Below are 24,794 nucleotides of genomic sequence, written 5' to 3'. Positions count from 1 at the left end.
CATAATAAAAAAAGTATGCAAGGAAGAATTATCCAACACCAGTACTTATGGGTTCTCTTTCAACTGACCAGCAATTGGTTTCTGCTTAGTTGACTTTTTTTCATTAAAAAAAACAAAAACAGAAAAATAAACTGCAATTATAACTGGCCAGAAGAAACCCAATTAGTGTAATTCTAACAAGAAAATGTGATCAACAATAACACAAACAGCAGAATAGTACTTTACAGTCTTTTAAATTTTACATTTTTTTTATTGAAATTGCACAAATTACATGTATACATAATTCGTTATAGCATATTGTTCAGCCATAAAATACAAAGCTTAAAAAGGTATAAATAAAGCGCAACTTGTAGCATCAGAATTCAACAAACTAAACATTCAAATATTCTAATGATCCTAATTAGTACAATTTGTTTTAACTAATAGCTGTGTTCATTTGTCTTATTTACAACCCTTTGAGATGTTCAGCTTAATGACTGAGACTTGTCTGTGAGGAGTGTTTTGTATTTGCTGAAGCTTCTCACTGTCAGCTCAGCTGATTGGGAAGTGCATGTGAACCAATACTATCCATGCTGATTTGAAAATTGCTGTCTTGCACCTTTTTATTAAACAGCAATCTTATCGGAATGATAGGGAGTCTCCTTTGATGCACAGTGTACATGTTGTTGTGTTTTTTTTTTTTTTTAATATTATTAAAGTGTAAAAATCACTAGGATAATTGAAACCAGATTTTGTAGTTAAGATTGTGTTTTAGTTTTTTGATTGGCATTTTGTTAACCAATGCTTGTCACTTCATTTTTTGCTTTTAGTCTCATGTAACTAATCTATATGCCTTAATTGAAATGCAGGAACTGGGTGCTCTGCACATCGTGATAGAAATATGTACACAAAGACAAACGTATGGCAAGATGATAAACAGCAAAGAATAGCATTCAGTAAAAGTACAAACATGAACCTATTACCCAGATGACACAAATACATATTTCTGAAAACATTTAAAATATTCAGAAATTTTATAATAATCACCCTTAGACCTCTAGATTCTGTGCATTTGTTTTCCTATATTACATCAGTTTTTATGTGTTAATTTTGGGCTTCTCTCTGTGTTCTTGACATCATGAACATCATGTCGTCATATTAAAGGCCAATTTAATTTTTTTTTTTTTTTTTTGTGTGTGTGTATGTGTTTTGATAAGCTTGGACAACTTCATTGGTCTTGATTGATCCATCTAGGTAGGAGCAGTAACATCAGAGGATTTTTCATTATTGTAGTGCTCCTTAAGTGTGTACTTTGTAGTCATTCCTCACTTATGAAGTTAAATGTATTGATAGTTATGTGGTGAAGTGAGTTAGAGGTCCGTGGTGGTACAAGATTTGTAATAGAAATGGTGTAGCTCAGACTTTGGATGTGGGTGCAAACTGGTGAAAAGCATGTGACCGAGGACTGTACAACAGAGAAATTGTCCGATTGCTTGTTAATGTGCAAGTGCTTTGAACACAGCCATTCCCCATGTGATTTGTTAATGAAAGCACCTACCCCACAAAGGTTTATAAAGGTCTGAGTAGGACAGAGAATATAGACTGGAAAGAGAAACGGATGAGACAAAATCAAGAGTGAAAGGTAAGAGAGAGCCAAGATTAGAATCTGGAGTGTGAGCCAGTGCAGTGGACTCAAGGAGGTTTGGAGCCCCCATGGTGAGCAAGAGGAATGGTCCTTTCGGGGTTGGGGTTACTGCTGTTGAGCTTAGTAGGAGCTGGAGCGAATGATGGCTTTGCAAATCTTCCTATCTATCCCTGGTATGGCAGTGGAGCAAAGCCAGACTTTGGGTCCAGTGGGTACTGGCCGAGGTGGATGGGCTGAGAGCCAAATAAAGGATTATCGTGCTCACTGGTGTCTTTGCCCTGCTGAGAAAACCCATGTTGGGGTATTTGGGGGGGTAGGGGGAGAGAGAGATACACGGAGGCTAGCAGGAGGATAGAATGTAAAGCAACTCGATTTCAACTCTGGTTTTTACCCTGTTTTAGATATATTTATCGATTTTTAGATGTTGAATCCCACAATGATCACTGTTTTTATGGATTATTTATTGGCTTATTTATTTGATAGAGTTTTCAATGCACTATTTATTGGATACTGCCTGACTTGAATAAACTGAACTCTGCACTTTTTGCACCAGCTTGTTGTTGTTTGTCATCATTGCACGAGTCCATCCTGGGTACATGAGTATTGATGTGTATTGGAGGATGCCCAGGCTGCAAGCACCACGGACATCACAAGCTACAGCAGGATGCTTTGAATCCTAGTTGAAATTTTGCCAGAAAAAAAAGCCTTTAAGTCATAGTGCAGAAATAAAGGGTGCATCACTGCAGTGGTCCTGTTAACTGTCTACTGGCACAGGCCTAAATGAGACACTATTTGAATTGTTCTAACATTTTAACACGCTATTCACCGTTTTGTCTGTTCTTGTGCTTTCAGTAGTGCAGTTATTAATCAACATTTGTAAAATGCAGTGATTAAAGATTTTTAATAGCTACATTGAACTTTTAAATGATGGGAGAATAACTAAAGCAGTACACAAGTTAAAATTTAAGTTGAAATGAAAACATTTATTTTGAGTGGAGCAGGACATTGACAGCAGTCTGTTGGTGAAGCTGCTCCTCTGTCTGGAGATGACACTGTTTAGTGAATGCAGTGGATTCTCCATGATTGACAGGAGCCTGCTCAGCGCCCGTCGCTCTGCCACAGATGTAAAACTGTCCAGCTCCATGCCTACAATACAGCCTGCCTTCCTCACCAGTTTGTCCAATCGTAAGGTGTCCTTCTTCTTTATGCTGCCTCCCCAGCACACCACTGCGTAGAAGAGGGCACTCGCCACAACCTTCTGATAGAACATCTGCAGCATCTTATTGCAGATGTTGAAGGACGCCAGCCTTCTAAGGAAGTATAGTCGGCTCTGTCCTCTCTTGCACAGAGCATCAGTATTGGCAGTCCAGTCCAATTTATCATCCAGCTGCACTCCCAGGTATTTATAGCCTGTACCCTCTGCACACAGTCCCCTTTGATGATTACGGGGTCCATGAGGGGCCTGGGCCTCCTAAAATCCACCACCAGCTCCTTGGTTTTGCTGGTGTTCAGGTGTAGGTGGTTTGAGTCGCACCATTTGAAGTCCTTGATTAGGTTCCTACCAGTAAACCCCCGATTCTCTAAAGAATCGCAAATCCAAGAATGGCAATTACTTTCTGTTCCCTCCGATCTTTGTAGGGATGAAAAATCATGGAGGGTGGGAGCGTCCTGGGAAAGTTTTAATTTAATTAAATGAATATATTTGTACTAAAGCTGTTTCTTTTTGGAGCCGTGACTCCTTTGGTTCTGGTGTTTCAGAAGCGCATTGTAGGCGCCTTCGTTCATTGTTTTTATCTACGCAGCCTCGTTTTTGTTTTTCTATGGGTGTGTTGTTAGCTAGAAGTCGTTTGCTGTTAGGAATCATAATTGAACTTACTTTTAACACTGAATTACCTTAATGTGATTCAAATAAGCCACACTGAGTGCTGGCACAGTGGATTAGAGCACACTGACTGGTGGCACTGTATATTGGAGTAGCTGCTGGTACTGTGGAGTGGAGATCACTGACCGCAGGCACTGTGGAGTAGCTGACTGCTGGCACTGTCAGTAGTCACCACTACCTCAAGTTTAAATACATAGACATATATAGATAGACGGCGCATTCACTGTGTTTTCCAGTAGACACGATACGTCAGCACGTCAGCCTTATTGCGAGTGGCAAAAGTGCCATTTAAACTAATACAGGTAGACGTGGAAACCGGGTTTTCTGATGAAAAAGCAATAATGTTTAAAACAGTATCGTTTACATACAACAGATTTTGGCGAATCGTTTAAATGCAGTTATTTATATCCATTTATACACTAATAATGGCAATTATTAAATCATAATAATTATTATTATTAATCACTGCCTTCTTCTATCTTCGAAACATTTCCAGACTTTGTCCTGTTCTTATGCAACACAGTGCTGAAGTATTGGTTAATGCCCGAGTCACCTCACGTATAGATTACTGTAATGCTATTCTATCTGGCATCCCGCAAAAACTTATCCATCGCTTACATCTTCTTCAAAATTCTGCTGCCAGGATAATATCCTGCTGTTGTAAATCCATTGAACATATTACACCTATTCTCTCTCAACTTCACTGGCTCTCTGTTAACTACAGAATACAATACTAAATACCGCTCTTAACATTTAAAGCTCTCCACAACCTCACTGATCTCCTCCAGACTTACACTCCTCTCGCCCACTCAGATCCTGTAATTTGAGAGTAATCAGTCTGGCAATATGGTGCAGCCTTAGTTTGTGGAAGACAGACACAACTAAAGACATGAGCATAAATGGTTGTCAGTTTCAAACTGTGTTTCCTCAATGTGCTCCTTGAGAAAAAAACATCATCAAATTTGAGAAATGTTAACAGCTAACAACAATCTACATAGTTAGTGACTAAATACGTTTAGCCAAAACGTTGTTTGGAGGCTCACTTGAGCACATAAATGCATAGCTTTGCTAGCTTAGCCTGGCTTAGCTAAAGTAAAGATTATAAAATGGGATTTTCTAATGGCCAAATATAACCAAAACAATTGTTCAGCCTTACCTATGAAATGTAATCCCCCAGGATCTGGTTTGGAGCGTACAGCGGTTTGTACAATCCCAAGCAGCACATTATTGATTACTTCACTCCACAGCAGTGCCACTCACAATATGGTGGCGACGTTGATGTACGATTCTGCTAGTCATGAGGCGTTTAGTTATTCTATGTCTGTGTTTAAATATGTCACCATGGCAACTTGTTGGCGCGCACGCTTTACCTCAAGTTTAGTTTACAGGTTGTGTTGTGTTGTTTGGGCACCACTTACTGACTCTGGGGCGCTGTGCACGTGCGATTTTGGCACGGGTTGCGTCTGGCATCCGTGCATATATACAACCTTCGTAAACATTACTAAACGAAGGTTTTATATGCGTTGGTGTGTGCGTTCAGGCGGCGGTGGTTTGTGCCCTGAAGTTTAGTTTACAGGTTGTGTTGTGTTGTTTGGGCGCTACCTACTGAGTCTGGGAAGCCGCTGGGTTTGACTCTGGGGCGCTGAGTCGCAGTGTGCGTGCGCTTCGGTGCGTCTGGCATCCGTGCATATATACAACCTTTGTTTAGTAATATAGATACTCCTCCTCCTGCCCACTCCTGATGCAGCCTACGATAGCAGTGTCATCAACGAACTTTTGCACGTGGCAGGACTCCGAGTTGTATTGGAAATCCGATGTATATAGGCTGAACAGGACTGGAGAAAGTACAGTCCCCTGTGGCGCTCCTGTGTTGCTGACCACAATGTCAGACCTGCAGTTCCCGAGACGCACATACTGAGGTCTGTCTTTTAGATCCATGTCACCAGGTATGAATCTATTCCCATCTCTGTCAGCTTGTCTCTAAGGAGCAGAGGTTGGATGGTATTGAAGATGCTAGAGAAGTCCAGAAAGATAATTCTTACAGCACCACTGCCTCTGTCCAAGTGGGAGAGGGATCAGTGTAACATATAGATGATGGCATCCTCCGCTCCCACCTTCTCCAGGTATGCGAACTGCAGAGGGTTGAGGATGTGGCGGACCTGTGGCCTCAGGTGGTGAAAAAGCAGCCGCTCCATGGTCTTCATCACATGTGACGTCAGAGCGACAGGCCGGAAGTCATTCAGCTCACTAGGACCTGATACCTTTGGGACTGGGGTGATGCAAGATGTTTTCCAAAGCCTTGGGACTTTCCCCTGTTCCAGGCTCAGGTTGAAGATGCGCTGTAGAGGACTCCCCAGCTCCAACGCACAGGCCTTCAGCAGTCATGGCGATACTCCATCTGGACCCACTGCTTTGCTGGCCCGAAGTCTCCTCCGCTCTCTGCTTACCTGGGCTGCTGTAATTGTGGGTGGGGGGAATCTCTCTCCTATGCTGGTATCGGCAGAAGGATGGGTGGAGGGTGCAGTACTCCGAGGTGAGAGTGGGTTAGGGTGGTCAAACCTGTTAAAGAAGTTGTTCATCTGGTTTGCTCTCTCCACATCTCTTGATGGTGGCACCCTGCTTCATCCCATCCCACACTTCCTTCATGCTGTTATTCCGCAACTTCTGCTCCAGCTTTTTCCTGTACTGCTCTTTCGCCTCCCTGAGCTGGACTCGGAGTTCCTTCTGCACATGCTTGAGTTCATGCTGATCACTGCTTTTAAAAGCCCTTTTCTTCTGCTTCAAAAGAAACTTTGATGTCACTTGCAATCCATGGCTTGTTGTTAGCATAGCAGCGTACTGTTCTTACTGGAACTACAATGTCCATACAGAAGTTGATGTAGTCAGTAGTGCAGTCAACAACCTCCTCAATGTTCTCACTATATGATCCCTTCAGGATATCCCAGTCTGTAGTTCCAAAGCAGTCTCTCAGAGCCTGCTCTGCCTCTGGGGACCACTTCCTGAATGAGCGTGTGGTTGTAGGTAGCTCCCTCACTCTTGGTTTGTAGTGAGGCTGAAGCAGAACCAGGTTATGATCTGCTTTCCCAAACGCAGGCAGCGGGGTGGTGCTGTATGCGTCTTTAACGTTTGCATACAGTAGGTCAATAGTCCTATTTCCCCGGGTGTTACAATTCACATACTGGGAGAAGGCAGGTAATGTTTTGTCCAGCATCTCCAGCGATTAGCACAAGCGTCTCTGGGTGCTGCGTTTGCAGTTTAGCAACAGCAGAATGGATGATGTCACCCGCTATCTCCATGTCCGCCCGAGGAGGGATGTATACAATAACAACAATGACGTGCCCAAACTCTCTGGGCAAGTAATAGGGACACAAACTTACAGCCAACAGTTCGATGTCCCTGTAGCAAGTGGAGATTTTTACGTTTACATGTCCAGAGTTGCACCACCTTGTATTTACATAGAGAGCGAGTCCTTCTGTCTGCTCTAACTCTGCTAAACCCAGGTAGCTTCACGTTAGCATCTGGGATGGTAGTTCTTAGCCACGTTTCACAAAAACACAACAAACTGCATTCTCTGTAGGTCCTGATATTTTTCACCAGCACAGCCAGTTCATCGATCTTATTTGGTAGTGATTCATATATCCCAGGATCACAGAAGGCACTGAAGGCTTGTAACGGCACTTTCTCGCAAGCCGCTTCATCTTTAGCTTAGCTCTGGCTCTGCTGCCACGATACCACCTTCTTACCTCGTCATATAAATAGGGAATCACACCGGCGCGGGCATTTGTTCTCAGCACTTGAAGTTGACTACCTGAATAGACGAGTCTTGGCATGTAAAAATCCATGTCCAAGTAGTAAAAGGTAGTAAAAACTGTTCAGGGAACGAGTCCACATAAAAGAAAGTGGTAGGAGTGATCAATGAAATGGATAAAAAAAGATAAAAAGGTAGAAAGATAGTCGTACACGGAACTGCTGGAAAGGCTGCCACTCGCGGCGGCAACTGAGTCATACTAATATCTATCTATAGATATCTATATCTACTGTATATCATATATATGCATGCTGTCCTACTTTTGTCACAAGTTATATAGTAGCTTCTTTATTCTAAGTAAAGCAAGAGAGGTGCAGTCTTTAAAGAGCACTTACATTTTCTATCTTGAACTTTGTAACATGTCTGCAGCACACACCTACACCAATCCAGTCATGTCAAATATAAATAATGCTCTTCAAGTTTTACTCTCGGCTATATCACACTGTTTAAAATGAAACCACTCCATCAGTTTCATTGTCCTCAGGACCCTATGAGTTGTTTATGTTGAGATCACTGTAATATTGCATTCTTTTCATAAGAGCATGAAGCACCACCTGTGATCCAAAATGAAAGGCTTACTTAAAACAATTGAATTATGCCTCAACCTTCATGACAGTTCATAGTGGTTGCTTTAGGCATTTTCCATAAGGCATTGTACCTACCCAAAGATTGAGATTGATTATTATTCATTACCTTTTAAAAAGAGGTCATTGTGAATGGTTTGACTTTCTGTGTAGCTGACACAGCTGTAAATGAATAATGTGGCAGTATACTTTAGTGTAATTCACCCAGTTTTAAAAAAGTTATCATTTAGTAAGGCTCACATTAAGAAGCTATGATACCAAAGTTTCTTTAAGTGTGTTTGTCACATTTGTGCTGAAATGCTGCAATTAGGTTTTTTTTGGGCTGATAACCATCACTGATTTCATGTTACTGGAATTGCTTGAATTTCTGGTTTTTATCCATGTAACATTTTTTACACTAATTTTCTGCATAATCACACATAGAAGTGGGGTGGAACACCAGCACTGATATCATTGCATACCGTGCATTCAGCACTGATGTCCTGATTTGATTTTGATTCACAGTGCCCCGATTTGATCCGATAGCGATTTTTATCTTGACTGAAGTAGCGTGACCAGATATATTTGAAGTGGTGGTTTTTTATAGAGATTACATAACCATGCATAGAGAACATTAATATGTGACAAATTTCAGAAACACTTTATTTGAAGGGTGTCAACAAAGTGACTTCATATCATATGCATAAGCAAGGAATGATATTTAAGAAGAAATACTTGATAACTAATGAATGGAAGAAGTGGAACAAAATAAAAAAAAAATCGCAGCACTGCACTCATTCAGAATTCACCATAATCCAACTAACATATGTATCACCAATTCAGAGTTCGCATATTTTGGGGGATTCCTTATTTCAATACAATGCAATGGAATCTACTTTCTAAAACATCCATTATCATCTTGCAAATAAAATTATAAAATAATCAAACATTGCTTCTTAAATAATAGTTATTCAATAACCTATTTGCGTGTTAAGGATCTTCATGTAGACATGGGTGATATATGGGATAAATACTTTTCTCAAATTTGTTGTGTTGCTTTTATTCAGTTGTTCTTTCCCAATGCACCATTTGAATCTGTAGTAGTTTCACACGTGATTTACTGAGAATGTCTAAGTTGCTGATTTCAGTGAAAGAGGACACAGATTTATCTGAAGTAATAAAGTGCTTTTTCCATAGAAAGCCTTAATGGGCACATTAGAGCCATCTTCTAGATCGGACACCAAAATGAAGATAAGCAAAAATCTGCATATAGTAATTGAACTCCATAGAGATTCACAAGATGGATCTTGAGACTTTAAGAATCAACAATTGTTTAAACAAAAAAATATCTATTTTTACCCAGGCCTAGTTGTGACATTATTTTTTTTATTTAAATAGGACACCACTACAACTTGGTGTAGGCAATAATTAAGATTTAGATGATAGTGTTCCTGGATCAGTCCTGGGGCCCCTGCCCTTTTTAATAAATGTAAATAATTTGTATAAGAACATAAAGCATGTCAAACTAAACGAAAACCAACTAGGTGGAAAGACAGATAAGCTAGAATTGGCTACATCACTACAGAAACGCCTCGACAGAATTGGGGACGTACTTTAAGTGAGGCCAAAGATCACTCATAACTTTGTACATTAATGCCTAGATTCTAGGGATAATGGGAGAATTAAAATATTCGGTACACCACCATTTCCAGCATACTAAGATGAGAGGTCAACACATTATGCTGTTAGTTTTAAGTACAGCCTTTGTTTCATTGTTGGGCTTTAGTTTTTATTTATCAAATTTCAGTATGTACAGAAATGTGTTGATAGTACTATATTTTTATTTAACTTGTAAATATAATGAATATATGGTGTCCTACAAAACTTAGTTCTCAGACCTTTAATGTTTTCGCTGTACGTGCTTTCATTAGGAACTATTATTAGAAAACATAAGTGATAGACAATTCCCAGCTATTTTTTTTTCTTTTAAAGCAAATATTTCTCTGATAGTGTTCTTAATTGTCAGTGTGTTAAGACTGCTTGTCTCTGAATACCAAAAAAGCAAATATGTAATTTACAGGGAGAGTGTGTCAGTTTGTGTGTTTTTTTTTTTTTTTGTTTTTTTTTAAATAAAGTCTGGGCTTTCCATTAGTTTTACTGAATTAGCATACAACTTAAGTGTTCTCATTGACATCAGTCTTTTAAAACACACATTACAAAACTATCTAAAACCTGCTTTTTCTGCCTTAAAAGATGTTTTCCTAATCTGGGTGTTATTGAGAAATTAATGCATACCCTAATTAGAGCTGCTGGTTTACTCTGCATATTGCATCTGTTAGTCACTTGCATAACAAAATATAAATAATACAATCATTACAAACTATTATCTTTTCTTTTTGTGGTATCTTGCTAGGGCACTTAGTGCCTCTGCTGTACTTCAAAGGTGAGATACTGGTGCATTAGAATCAATGGATGGAAAGATTCTCTAATCATAATGGATGGCCCAGCACAGATTCTCTTGTAGAATGCCCAGGAGGAGGCAGAGGGTTAGATAGTCTTAGTCTCCAGGACTCTGAATGGGTCTGACTCTGTCTTTGACTTTGTCTGTTTATAACTGTCTGTGGATTCCTCAGGTTTGTGTTCTCCAGGGAGACTGCTGGTTGGAGTTTGTTTTCCTCTCCTTGACTGACAGCTGGCCATACTTTAATCATTAATTTACCAATTTATATTAGGATTTGTTTATTTCAGTTGTTTTAAAACTATTTTGTTTTCCTCTTTGTTTAGACAAACCTGTGTCATTATTGTATTTGTTATGTAATTATTCACTTGTAAAGGTTTAATTGCATTTCCTTTGTGAACTTGCTACAGTGCTGTAAGCTTACACTCGGTAATGAGTGCTATAGAAAAATCCACATTACTAACCGAGAATGCTAAACCGGATGGACGCAGGGACATCCGGCCATGGGCCGTAGCCGCAAAAAGACGTACTGCGCAGGCGCCCCAAGAAATGAGGCGCCGCGAGAGGCGGACAAGACCACAGAAAAAAGGAGTCAAACGCAGGCGACGCACACAGCGCCGCACGAGCAAAACACCCCCCACCCCCCCCCCCCCCCCCCCCCACACACACACACAAGCAACGGACGGGACACACACAAAGAGGACGATTCAACAAGCCCCTGGCACACAAAAAAAAGAGCCCGCAAACCACCACCCCCCCCACACACACACAAGCAACGGACGGGACACACACAAAGAGGAGGATTAAATCCCATTGCACACGAAACGGGACGCACACAGAGGAGGATTCAACAAGCCCCTAGCACACAAAAAAAAAGAAGCCAAGAGCACCACACACAGCCCATTGGACACGAAACGGGACAGACTACGGACATAGCACACGAAACGTACACAAAAACGACGATTCAGACCCACAACCACAGTAACATAAATAACAAATGACACACAAAGCCCCCATTTCTAAATGAACCGTCCGTATTAAACATTACGTCCATCTCAACACGTTCACAATATGCAGCATAGGTAGATCTCATTACAATGAGGGCACTATTAACCGTTCAAAAGCAGAAAAGGCTCCATATTAACAGTGAGTGCGATCCTCCTTATTACTTATCCATATTTCTCACGCTCAAGAACAAACAAGTCATGAATTCACGATCACAGGTACAAAACGATACCGCTCGGATAACGGGTACCAAACACAATTCACACTATGCAGCATAGGTGGATCTCATTGCAATAAGGCACTTTTAACCGAAATGTTTACAATAAACCTTTACACTGTCTCCACACACTTTATTGTTTGCTTTCTATTTGCATCATCTACACCTTCACACTATTCTATATCTCATTCATACATCACGCTCTTTGTCATTCCCAACACCAGGGGTTGGCGAGCGAAGCGAGCAGGGGGCAGAGCCCCCTAGTATGAACTAAATTGAAACTGAATTGATGACGATGGGTTCTCTCTCTCTCTCTCTCTCTCTCTTTTTTTAATTAAACTATCATTAAATGATTCATCAAGCTGAAACCACCCTCTTTTCACTCCTCTGAGACTTGTGTCAGTCATGAGACAAACTACTCATAGATTTGGTAAAATTACATAATCCAAAATTTTTGCAATGCATAGACATGATATATTGTCCTAAGAGTCATCTGTATATATTCTTTATACATGCATTTGTGCACGTCAAATGGGAACCCCAATTGTTTTAAAAAGCCTTCAAAACATAGAAGAAAATAAATGCCTGTACTACTTTTTAAGCACTAGAAACTACCCCAAAAGTAAAAAAAAAATCCTGTTTATAATAAATCAAAGTAAAAACAGATTCAGTGGTGGCACTTTGTCTGCCTATGGCTATTTATATATTAAAAAAAAAAAAAAAAGCAATAACAACCTTGAACTTACAACTGCAAAGAAAAACCACAACGTGACTACTTAAGTGAAGGACGTAAACAAGTGAAAATAAATAAACTTCTTCTAATAATGATAATATAGTACTCGGATTTCACATGTATTCCAATTTCAATTAAAAAAAAAATACATTTTCCTGTAAAATTGTTTTGAAATGACAAAAAAACAAAAGCACTACCAAAAAGCGGAAATTGATCTAAGGCAGGAATGTTCTAGAGCAGGGGTCTCCAACCTTTTTTATCCTGAGAGCTACTTTTACAAAATGAAAATGGCCGAGATCTACTCGTGTGTCCTAACATTTATTCTCCTAGTTTATTTTCAATCCCAACAAACTGTATAAGCTTGTTTTACCTGACCATTTACAAAGTGTTGGTGTCCACAACTCACATTTTGCATTAAACATCACAAAAAATTACTTAGTTCACCTGCAAGTGCATTTTGTATGTCTGTATGCATTTTCTAGTGTGTCCCACACCATTGAATTAAAACATGAATGCTGTCAAAACAAGGCAATTACAAATACAGTGAACACTCGGTTTGCGAGTAACTTGGTTTACGAGTGTTTTACAAGACAAGCAAAAATTTTTATAAACTTGACTTCATAAACGAGCGAGGTCTTGCAGTACGAGTAGTATGTATACTGTCTGTTGAGCGTCATGTGATCACAACTGAGCTGATAGTTCTTCTCTCTCTTGCTGCGGGATTGTGGGCAATCGTCTCCTATTCTCTGTCTGAGTCGGCGTGCCTCACTCATAGTAAACATCCGTACGAGTGTATACTGTTTACTACAGCATTAGCATTGTGACTGTGTGTGTGTGTGTGTGTGTGTGTGTGTGCTGTGACGTGCGAGTCCCCGTCTTGCACACTAAAACACAAAGCTGAGTCTCAGTACTTTAGCAACACCAGCTTTATTCAGCTTGAAACAGACACAGCAGTCAGGCAGGGCCCTGCGCATTTATAATGTTCCTTGTATCACCCATCAACGGCAGGGCGCTTATAGCATGTCCACGATCTTTTCGGATTCGCTTTTACGGCGAACTGCTACAGCGCTGGGAGACTTCGATTGCTTGGGACGCTCTTCTGCGTGTCGTCCCATTGGGTGGGAATCCCACAAGAGTTAGAAACCTCACTCACACAAGCCATGATTCTTTTCAAAGGTAAAGTGCAGGTTAATTTGTTTTATGTATTTTTTACTTTATATTTTGTATTAATCATTTTTATATGAATAGTTTTGGGTTTGTGGAACAAATCATCTTGAGTTTTCATTATTCTTATGGGGAAATTCACTTTTATATACGAGTGCTTTGGACTACGTTTTCCGGAACGAATTATGCTCGCAAATCGAGGTTCCACTGTACACAGATATTACTTATTCGTCATTTCTTACTTGTGAATACTTTTGTGAAGTAAAATAGTGACATGTCCAGTTGCATGTGTGATATGCGTTTTAGTCAGTCAGATGAGTGGCACTTCATGGAGTCAACGAGAGGTGTATGGTGGAGTGTAGCCACTTAGGTTCACTCTTATGGAGTCATTTAAATGTTCATCTGTCAGTCTTGTTCTGAACTTTGATTTCATGACATTCATGTCAGAAAAGCGAGACTCACAGAGGTATGTTGACCCAAACAAAGCAGAACATTTTCAGAGCTGCTTGGTGAAGATTCTTATAGTTATCTGGCTCTATGAAGCTCCAGAAATGCAGAGAATGCTGTTGAGACTTTAGCTGCACATTAATTATTTTGAAGGCTTACTAATATATACGGTAGACCCCCGCGAAGACACGGTTCAGGGGTCGCGGCCTCAGTTTGCAGATTTTTCCTTAGAACCTAACTAATAATTGTTAGCGGAAACCGCAAATATCCTCCGCAATTTGTTTTGGCTTTTTTTTGTGGCAATACTTCACTGTAGAGAGAGAACAGGAAGCAACCGTAGAGGAAAAACGCGGCTTGGGATGGTGAAAGTAGCCAATAGAATTTGAAACTGTAACTCCCAGCATAAGGATATCAGCACAGCTATTTAAAAAGGGGGGCCGGTGACCAAAATGAAAAAAAATTTTTTTGTAATTTGTGTTTCAAGGTTCCTGTCTCTCTGCCTGCCTTCTGTTGGGTTTACCTGTACTTATTCGTTTTGTCCTGGATCGTTTCGTGTTGGGGTCTGGATTGTCTGCCGTCTGCCTGTGTACATGAGGACTGTAAGACTGTAGGATTCATTGCTATCCTGTGAAGAAAGGAGCACTCCTGAACCCGTCCACCCGTCTTCACCATTTCAGGAACTACCGGTAGGACTATCTATTTTCTTTTTTTTTTTATATTTTTTATTTTATTAATTTTCATTTGTAATCATTCCATACAAATAGATCAATTTATAACCCAACAAAATTGAAGACAAGTCAAACCCCACCCCTGAGAAGGAGAGCTTAGCTAAAGGAAAATTTGCTTAAGGCTTTTTAATAAGGCAACATTAAACAAAAGAAAGGGAGAAGTAAATATATATGTAAATAGGAGATGGAGAAAGGAATTAAATGCGGTAATAGTTATTTCTCTTATTCTAAAATAATATTGATTAAATCCTGCCAGGTTTTGAAAAAAATTTGTACAGATCCTCTAACTGAGAAATTGAATTTTTCCAATTTCAAATAATATAAAACATCGGTTTCCCCACTGACTTATCAAAGGAGAATTAGGATTCTTCCATTTACAAAATAAGCCTGCGTGCCAAAAGTGTAGTGAATGCAATCACCGTTTGCTTGTCCTTCTCCAATTCAATTCCATCTGGAAGAACACCGAACACAGCTGTTAATGGGTAGGAGGGATTGCGACCCCAAGGCTGTCTGAAAGGCACTTAAAAATTTTTGTCCAAAATGATGTTAGTTTGGTGCAGGCCCAGAACATGTGACCCAGTGAGGCAGGAGCTTGGTTGCAGCATTCGCAGGTTGGATCCTGCCCTGGAAACATTTTGGACAGTTTTAAAGCGAGACAGATGAGCTCGATATATAATTTTAGTTGAATAATTCTATGCTTTGCGCATATAAAACTCGAGTGAATTGTCTGCCTTTGCTACCTTCCACTCCTTTCTGATATATTGATTAAGAGATCTTCTTCCCAATGTCCTCTTGCATCTTTGAAAGGTAGGGACTCTAATAAGATTTTATATAATGCGGAAATAGTGTTTAATTCCTCGAAATTGAGCAGAATTTTTTCCAGCATTGTGGAGGGTTGCGAGTGGGGGGAAATCGGGCAATTTCTGTTTAACAAAATTTCTAATTTGAAGATAGTGAAAGAAATGTGCAGCTGGGAGGTTGAATTTGAACGTAATTGTTCAAAAGATGTAAATATGTTGTCTATATAAAGATCTCTGAGCATTTTAATCCCAAAACTTTTCCAGGTATTAAAAACTGGATATACTTGCGAAGGTTGAAAGAGGTGGTTCTCTTGCAGAGGTGCCACTGATAAAAGATTTTCCATCTTAAAATGCTTCCTAATTTGGTTCCATATTCTGAGTGAGTAAAAGCACAATTGGGTTATTAGTATATGTGCGATAACTTGCATTTATTGGGAGAGCAGAGCAAGGAGTATAAAGAAGTACTACAGGATTTTACTTCTATTGCGGACCAAGCCTGTGTATGTTCATTAATTTGTGTCCAGGTTTTTATGGCTTGTATGTTTGCTGCCCAGTAATAAAACTGAAAATTAGGTAAAGCCATGCCACCTTCTGCCTGAGGTCTTTGTAGGGTCGCTCTTCGGATACGTGGGTCTTTTGAGTTCCAAATGAATGAGGTTATTGTTGAATCTAACTGTTTAAAAAACGATTTATTGATATATATATTGGAATGTTTTGAAATATAAAGAGAAGTTTAGGAAGGATATTCATCTTAACAATGTTAATTCTTTCCGGCTAGAGTGAGATGAAGGGTTGACCATCTATGCAAGTCTTGCTTAATTTTTTCCATACAGACGGGCAAAATTTTGTTGATAAAGAGCTTTATGTTTACTTGTGATATTTACCCCTAGGTATTTAAACTGATCTGCTATGGTAAAAAGTAGGGTGTCCAATCTAATATTATATGCTTGTGAATTCACTGGAAAGAGTATACTTTTATTCAGATTAATTCTAAGACCAGATATCTTTTGAAATTCTGTAGTGCTGTTAAAACAGCAGGGACAGTGTTTTCTGGGTCTGATATATATAAGACCATATCATCTGCATATAGAGAAATTTTCTGTTCCAGTCCTTCTCTGACAATCCCCTTTATCTGATAAGAATTTCGGCAGTGGAATCGCCAGTGGTTCAATAGCGATTGCAAACAACAGTTGGCGACAAGGGACATCCTTGTCTGGTACCACGTTCTAGTTTTAAAGTAGTCTGAGCAAATGTTATTAATACAAACTGAAGCTTCTGGATTGGTATACAGTAGTTTGATCCATGAACAAATATTCGGGCCAAACCCAAATTTCTCCAATGCAGTGAAAAGGTAGTTCCATTCAATCATATCAAATGCTTTTTCTGCGTCTAATGATAGTAATATCTCTGGGGTGTTTGATTTTTGCTGGTGAATATATAACATTAAACAAGCGTCGGAGATTGGAAGATAGGTGTCGGCCTTTAATAAATCCAGTTTGATCCTGTGATATTACGAGGGCAGCACTTTCTCCATCCTTCTAGCTAGGATTTTTGAGAGTATCTTAACATCATTATTCAGGAGTGAAAATTGGTCTGTATGATGCACATTGTAACAAGTCCTTATTTTGTTTAGGAAAGACGGTGATTAATGCTTGTCGAAATGTTTGAGGTAGTATTTGGTTGTCTGTAGCTTCTGTAAATGTTGCCAATAAGAGGGGAGCTAGCTGAGTGGAGAATTTCTTATAAAATTCTACGGGGTAACAATCCGGGCCTGCTGATTTCCCACTTTGGTAGTGACTTTATAGCATCTAGTAATTCTGTTAGCGTTAGAGGTTTATCCAGTTCCTCAGCACTTAAAGCATCTGTTTGTGGTATCTGTGATGTATCCAGAAATGCATTAGATTGTGTGTTGTCTTCTTTGGGCTCAGTAGAATATAAAAGACTGTATAATAATCTCTAAATGTGTGCATTATATTTTTATGGTCAATAATTTCTTCTCCATTCTTGTTGGTGATTACTGTATTGCATTGCGAACTTCTTGTTTTGTGAATTTGTTGAGCTAAAAGCTTATTAGCTTTTTCTCCGTGTTCATAGTATTGATGTCTAGACTTATAAATAAGTTGTTCAGTTTCTTTAGTTGTTAAGATGTTAAGTTCTGTATGCAGGCGGCCTGCCCTTTTCCTGTGGAGAACATCATTTGGACGTCTGGCTTGTTCTTCATCTATTCTAGTAATTTCACTTCTTAGCTCTGACACTTTCTTGGTTTCTAATTTATTTCTGTGGGAAAGATATGAAATAATCTGTCCTCTTAAGAAGGCCTTTAGAGTTTCCCAGAGTGTTCCTGCAGAAACCTCTGTGGACGTGTTTGTCTCTAGGAAGAAGCTGATTTGTTTGGATATAAATTCTGTGCAGTTCTCGTCTGCCAATAAAAGAGGATTAAGACGCCATCTACGAGGTGAGTGTGAGGGGCTTAATGATTTTAGCTCCAAGACTAGAGGGGCATGGTCAGAGATAACAATTGTGTCATATTTGCATGATTTAATTGAAGGCAGGAAATTATTATCTATAAAAAAATAATCAATTCTTGAGTAGCTATAATGCACTGGTGAGTAGAACGAATATGTTTCTTGAGTTTGGGTTAAGAAACCTCCAGGGGTCTGATAAGTTGTGATCATTTAAAACTGTGTAATTGTCTTTGCAGTATTAGATGTCGTCCCCCCTGTCACAGGAGTCCTATCTAAGAGTGGATTTAGAACACAATTAAAGTCCCCAGCCATTATAATTTTATGAGTGTTCACCGTGGGAATGGATGCAAATAGATTTTGCATGAATTCCTTATCATCAACATTGGGTGCATAAACATTTATCAAAATCATTTTACAGTTAAATAAGTTGCCCATGACCATCACATATCTCCCTTCAGGGTCCGATACTACATCTGATGCTACAAATGGAACTGTTCTGTGTATGAGAATTCCCACCCCTCCTAGTTTTCCTTTATAAAGCTAGAATGGAACATTTGGCCAGTCCATTCTTTTTGTAGTCTGAACTGATCCTTGGTTAGTAGTGCGTCTCCTGTAAAAATACTATTTTAGCGTTTAAGCCTGTTAGGTGAGAGCATACTTTCTTTCTCTTTAATTCGTTATTCAGCCTTTCACATTCCAGCTCACAAAGTTTAACTGTCCCATCATGGAGACATTGATTCTGAGTTTTTAATGTCATTTTATAGTTTTAATTGGTAATGAGGCAGTTTTAATCTTAGTTTCAAGATTCCCCATGAGTTATTGCAATTTAGCCTATTGTTGCATTGATATTTATAATTATAAGGATTACAAGAATGGATTAGATATAACCTGCTCTCCTCCTCTCCCCCCCTTAAACCCCCCCCCCCCCCCATTTTGCCTCCCCACATGAGGCTAGATCCCACTTCGCGATGTCCCAGTCCTCTGACATACGAAGAGACCGAGCACGTCCAAAACAAAACAAACCCCACCCTGTAGCAGTATTAGAGAATTAAAACAGAGATATCTTTTGCAGCTAAATTCTTAATACTATCTGCCGAAAATATTATCATTAACGGTCTTTAAGCTTGAAATAATCTTCAGCGCTTTTAAGTTATTAAGATATTAAGATAAAAAAAAAAAAAAAAAAAAAAAAGAATCAACCCGGGGAATGATTTTAAAAACTAGTCTAGGATAAACCTGGTAATTCCTACTGTAATAGTATAATGGTAATTGTATAAATAGTAGAAAAAGCAATAAACCAAGGGTATGATGTTAAACAGTCTACTTTAAGGTATAGTAAGAATAGATAAAAAAAAAAAAAAAAAAAAATCCTACTTTAATTACTTCCACACTTTCACACTCACGTCTATAACTCTAATTAAAACATAAACATATAAAGTCCAGATAAAGAAAAGGATGTATAATTATAATACCAGTCTCTTTTAACATGGATCCAGAGAGCAGATCATAGGTCCTTCCCATGACTTGATAGAGTACGGCTCCATATTAATTTTCAAAAAAGTGTCGGAAACAGCTTCTTTAATTCCTTTTCAGCTTCTTCTTTGCTTAAGAAAATATAATATTGATCTTGAACTTCCACTTTCAGTTTGGCGGGATACAAGAGGCTATATTTGATATCGGTTTTCCGTAGCAACTTTTTAATGTCAATGTAGGCTGCACGTTTTACAGTTGTTGATGGTGAGAAGTCGGGGAAAATACGAATAAGATTATTTTCAAATATAATCTCTTGCTTGTGTCTGAGAAGTGCCATCACATCAAGCTTACATCGTAGTCGCTCGAAAAGCGGACAATAAAAGACCTACGTTTAAAGGTGCTTGGTCTGTTTGTGCGATAAGCCGCTGCTATCTCAATGTCGAGTTTAAAGTCATCTCCAATTATTTTAGACAGTAATTCCTACTGCAAATTTCACTGGGCTTGAGCTTTCTCGTTTCTCGGGTATACCCTCAATTCTTATATTGTTTCTTCTGCACCCATCCTCCAGGACTGCAAGTCTGTCCTCCAAGTTTTTGCAATCGGTAATTCGCAGCTGTGGCTTTTTCATCGGCGTTAGACGCCAAGTTGTTCCGCTGTTTCAACTCGAGCCGTGAATGCCTGCTTAACGTCCTCCAGCTGATCTGTAACGTCATTAATCTGGTTGGCAACATTTTCAGTTTGGATTTAGTTTTCTTAATGTGTTCCACTAATTTCTCCAACATGTCTTTAAAGTTCACGTCAAAATGCTTAAATAGACGCGTTTCCTTATCTTTGTTATCCTTCTTAAGCTCATTCTTAAGCTCAGTGGTCGCCTTCTTAAGATCATTCTTGTTATCTTGCTTAAGCTCATTTATGGCTGTAAACATGGCAGTGGCCAGTGTAGCGGATCATCTCTTTCAGTTCGGGACAGTTCGCTTCGGCTTTCGTGCTCGCGAGTGGAATGCAGCTCCTGTTACAGCAGGTGCTGTGGGCTCGCGATGAGTAGATGAGAGCACATCCTGCAGGGCCTTTTCTAGTCTCAAATGATCCTCAGAAATTGGCGATCCATCGCGACCTGTATCACTTGCACCTTTGCTCCCATTTTCACTCTCGACTGGAGACGATACAATGGAGCGGGGTCCCAGGAAATCTGCGCATTCGTCTGCCTGTTCTAGGTCAGTCTCTGAAAGGCCATACCTTGCACTTGGGCCGGATGTCTGTCCAGACTTTGATGCAGCTTTAAGTTTCTTTTCCGGTTCTTTCTGACTTTTCTTCTTGTTACTCATGCTTGTATATTGCAGTCTCCGAGAGGCCATACCTTGCACTCGGGCCGGATGTCTGTCCAGACTTTGATGCAGCTTTAAGTTTCTTTTCCAGTTCTTTCTGACTTTTCTTCTTGTTACTCATGCTTGTATATTGTAGTGGAAGTTCCTTGGTCGGGTTAAATACAGGATACCTCTAAATAATATGAAATACGTGGGAAAATGAAGCCGCTGCTAGCGAGCTCTGCTTCAGACGTCCCATCTCCTATAAACGGACGAGACCAACTATCTATTTTCATCATTACATTTCATCCGTTGCCATTTTTCATGGACTTTACTGTGTGTGCTTTGTTGGTGCTTTGTTGTATTTAGTGTATATTTGCCGTAAGGGGTTTGTTTTGATTTTGTCTGTTTGCGAGTGCGTGCGGGTTGGGTCAAGGCTAGGTGCGTCCTTGGAATCTTCACCACAAAAATAAATCTCATTCTTCTTGACGGTGTGAATCTTAGCGGCACCCGGACCGCTACAAGTGTTATTCATTTCTCCTTGCTGCTGATTGACTGCTGCTCTGTGATGTATCTCCATCTGAGTGTTCCCATGTTTTCCGTTTTGTGTCTTCTTAATCCTTAACCCGCCGCAACCGGCTATAGTCGTTTCCCAGTGCAATTTACCAGCTGATCAGTCAGTGCCGTACATTTGTTGAGCAGCCAGCTCATGACCTCTTGCCGGCCCCTGCAGCACTGCAGCCTCACTGTCTCTGGCCGCTGCACTAGACTAGCCTGCCAGCATTGGCGTTTACGTCTGTGTACTGTCGTGCAGCCAGTTTAAGAGCATTTACTGAATTTCATCAATGGCGTCCGTTGCACCTTGTACATATTGTTCCAGTAGTTTTTTTAAATAGTTTTTTACAGTTCATTGGCAGTGTATAAAATGATCAGTGTTGCAGTAATTGTGATGCTCTTTACATGAAAAAAATGTTCCATTAAAACTTCACTTTTTCTTTGTGAATTGTGATGTTTACTTAAAAAGTGAAGCAAAAAAGTCGAAACGCCCTGCACCTTCTAAGGCTTCTGGCAATGAAAACGTGCTTGCATGAATTACAGTACATATAGCGGTAACATCGGTATTTTACATTCTAGAACTGCGGGGTGACATAATCAGTACAGTACTTACAGCATACGGTTTAACCTTAACATCTCTTTTTTTTTAGGGTAATATTAAGCTGAGATTGAAATGAAATGAAACTGTTTTGGGGGCATATTTAGGGTTTAAACTATAAAAATAGGCATTTTTTTAACCACATCCATAATTTGCGGTTTTCAAAATTCGCAGGTGCTCTAGGAACATAAACCCCCGCGAATTTCCAAGGTGTTCTGTAATATATAAAATCCAATGTCTGTATGTCTGTCCGCTTTTCACAAGAGAACTTAACGGATTTAGATGGGGTTTTTTCTATAATTTGCTGAATATTCCGGTAGATTTTGCGACTTCTCTCATTTCGCTATGTATCATAGTTCGCTTGTGGTACTGATTTATTTACGTAAATCCGAGATCCACAAACGGGCTGCGGTGGGAGGGGGGGCGTCTTCCTCACTCACTCGCCAGCTTCGGGGCGTGTACCTTAACTCCGCTTAGCTAGCGAACGAGAGTACAATTGAATTCAACTTTATTTGATATTTAAAATAAAGTGTCACTTAGGTCTTGATGAGTTTGAGTCCGGATATTCTCTTAAGTGTACAGTATTCCCTCGCTACTTCGCGGTTCACTTTTCGCGGATTCACGACTTCGCGGGTTTTTAAATACAAGTGATTGCCCGCAAATCGCGGAAGTTATGTTCCAGACCCATCAGCAACAGGAGAAAATCCGCGATATAGAAAGACCATATAAATAAACATTTTTATAGTTTAAGCCTTAAAATACCCATCCCACATGCTTCAAACACATGTAAACTTATAAAACACACTTTAACACATATGATATGTGGATGTCGGGCTAAGGATATGAGTAACATCTCACTATTATAAAACATTTTAACTTCACGCAAGACAAGACAGTGAGACAGGAAAATAGGTGATGTACACCTAAAAGCCTGATTGTACAGGCTTTTAAATTATTGACACGCAGAGCGACAAGCAGCACAAAGCCAGCACAAAGTCCACTTCTCCTTAGCGTTCATTCAGCTCCCCACCCCCTTGACAATGCGAAGTGGCAGGAGCGTACTGCGCCTCCGGGGCGGGGTGGGGGGGTTTGAGCAAACGTGCGTTCAGCCCTCACACACCCCCATTCCTCCTCCTCCTTCCGAACGCGCAGAGCGACAAGCAGGCATTTTGGCAGAAGCAGCACAAAGTCCATTTCTGCTCTGCTGAGAGTTTAGCTGCCCCCCTTCACAAAGCGAGTGCAGACACATTGACGTCTGATCGCTGCGTGCAGTGTTGGTCTGCGGTGTTTAAGAATGTAGAAAGTGTTTAAGAGCAGAGGAAGTGTTTATAAGAGCGTGGGGAAAGGTTAACAAGAGAGTGAGAAAGGTTTATAAGAGTGTAGGAAGGGTTTATAAAGCCTTAAATATGTATAAATTATTAAAATAAATATAGGTCGCTTACTTCGCGGATTTTCACCTATCGCGGGGGGGGCTCTGGAACGTAACCCCCGCGATAGATGAGGGATTACTGTATGCCACATTGAAAACAGAGATTGCAATTCAGATTGTGGATCGTGATAGGATTTTTTTGGAAAGGTCACCCACCCCTAATTTGACTGTCAAGTTTTCAAATTTATGTAGGATTCATTATCTCTTTTGGCGAGCTACTTGGAAAAGAGTTACAAGCTTCCGGTTGCTCGCGAGCTAAGCAGTTCCAATGACCTAATAACATTATTCTTATTTGGCTGATACTTTTATCTAAGGTGACTTACAACATATTAGATACAATTTAGTTATTTTTTTATTTTTTTTTATTTTGTAGAAGTGAAATTACTTGCTTATGGTCACAGTGTCAGCAGATTAACCAATGGCACTAGAATTGAGGCGAATTGTCTTTAATTTCCCATTGTTGATGTTGTTGTTTGATATTTTTGAAAGCGTGGAGAATGCTGACCCATTTTGGTTGATTTATTATTTGCCCAAAACACATTTTCCCTGTGCATACTCTTTCTCCCCCATAAAAGGTAATCCACTTTTCTATGCATCCCAGACATGTTCATACTAGGTTTATTTTTGGCACTAAGCTGGTGCTTCGTGAATAAGAGTGGGTGTATCCGTGTGTGTGTGTGTGTGTGTGTTCAATGGCAGATTGTGATATAGAGCCTAAAAGGTTCTCATACCTTGGAACTTTGTAATAGAATCAGATGATTTGGATAATGAGTAAACGAACATAATGAAACCAGTAAGACATGAATTTGGTATACTGGTAATGAAGTTTTTGTAAACCATACTATAAATGTAAGAGGAACTTGGTTTATGAAAATGTTTAATAAATCAAGTATCACGAGGTCATGATTTGAATTTATTTTCATGTATTGTCTTTATTTATTTTGATTGGCCTGAAAATGGCAAAATGCACATGTGCTCTACACCAGAAATTTAGTTTTGTGATTACACATTATTGTTTTTGCTGCTGATTTGCATCTATCCTTCACAGGTACAGTTTCAGAGAATTCAGCAAATGAGATTAAGCCAGACCTGTACTCAGTATGGTGGATCATTGCCTAATGTCAACCAGATTGGTAATTCAACTGCAGAATTTAAGGTAAACAGTATTACACAAGCTTCAGTCATGATTACGTACCATATATATCATTATGCTGTATTAATTTTATATTAATAAAAATGTTTAACTGTTTTATATATTTGTCTCTGTTAGGGATCATTTTCTCCAGTTCTTGACAACTCACGTAACACTAGACATCATGGACTAGTTGAGCGAGTTCCACGTGACCGAAGTAGACTCGGTTCCCCACATCGGCATCTTCCTGATAAACATGGACGCCTGATATCCTTTGAAGAAAAAAAAAAAATGTGTGGCCCTCTTCACATTTGTGGCCAGGGCTTTTCTTTAATTCATAGAATCTGTGTCTTACTTCATTAGCATTGTTTTGGTTTGGGCTACCTGTTTTTTTTTTTTTTTTTTAAAG

At 39.6% G+C, this 24,794-nt stretch overlaps 1 protein-coding gene across 1 annotated transcript in view; it reads left to right on the top strand.

Annotated features, from left to right (window-relative positions):
• The window catches only part of crtc3 (CREB regulated transcription coactivator 3), a 260,948-nt gene that overhangs the window by 32,647 nt on the left and 203,507 nt on the right, over positions 1 to 24,794 (top strand). Inside the window, exons 2-3 of the mRNA XM_051920224.1 lie at positions 24,302 to 24,409; positions 24,524 to 24,654. Coding sequence (XP_051776184.1) covers positions 24,302 to 24,409; positions 24,524 to 24,654 — 239 coding nt within the window. The remainder of the gene's footprint in view (positions 1 to 24,301; positions 24,410 to 24,523; positions 24,655 to 24,794) is intronic.

Source organism: Erpetoichthys calabaricus, chromosome 17, assembly GCF_900747795.2.
Source record: "Erpetoichthys calabaricus chromosome 17, fErpCal1.3, whole genome shotgun sequence".
NCBI classification, from domain to species: Eukaryota; Metazoa; Chordata; class Cladistia; order Polypteriformes; family Polypteridae; genus Erpetoichthys; species Erpetoichthys calabaricus.
Note: the sequence above shows the minus strand (reverse complement) of the source record. Positions and strands in the feature narration are given on the sequence as shown.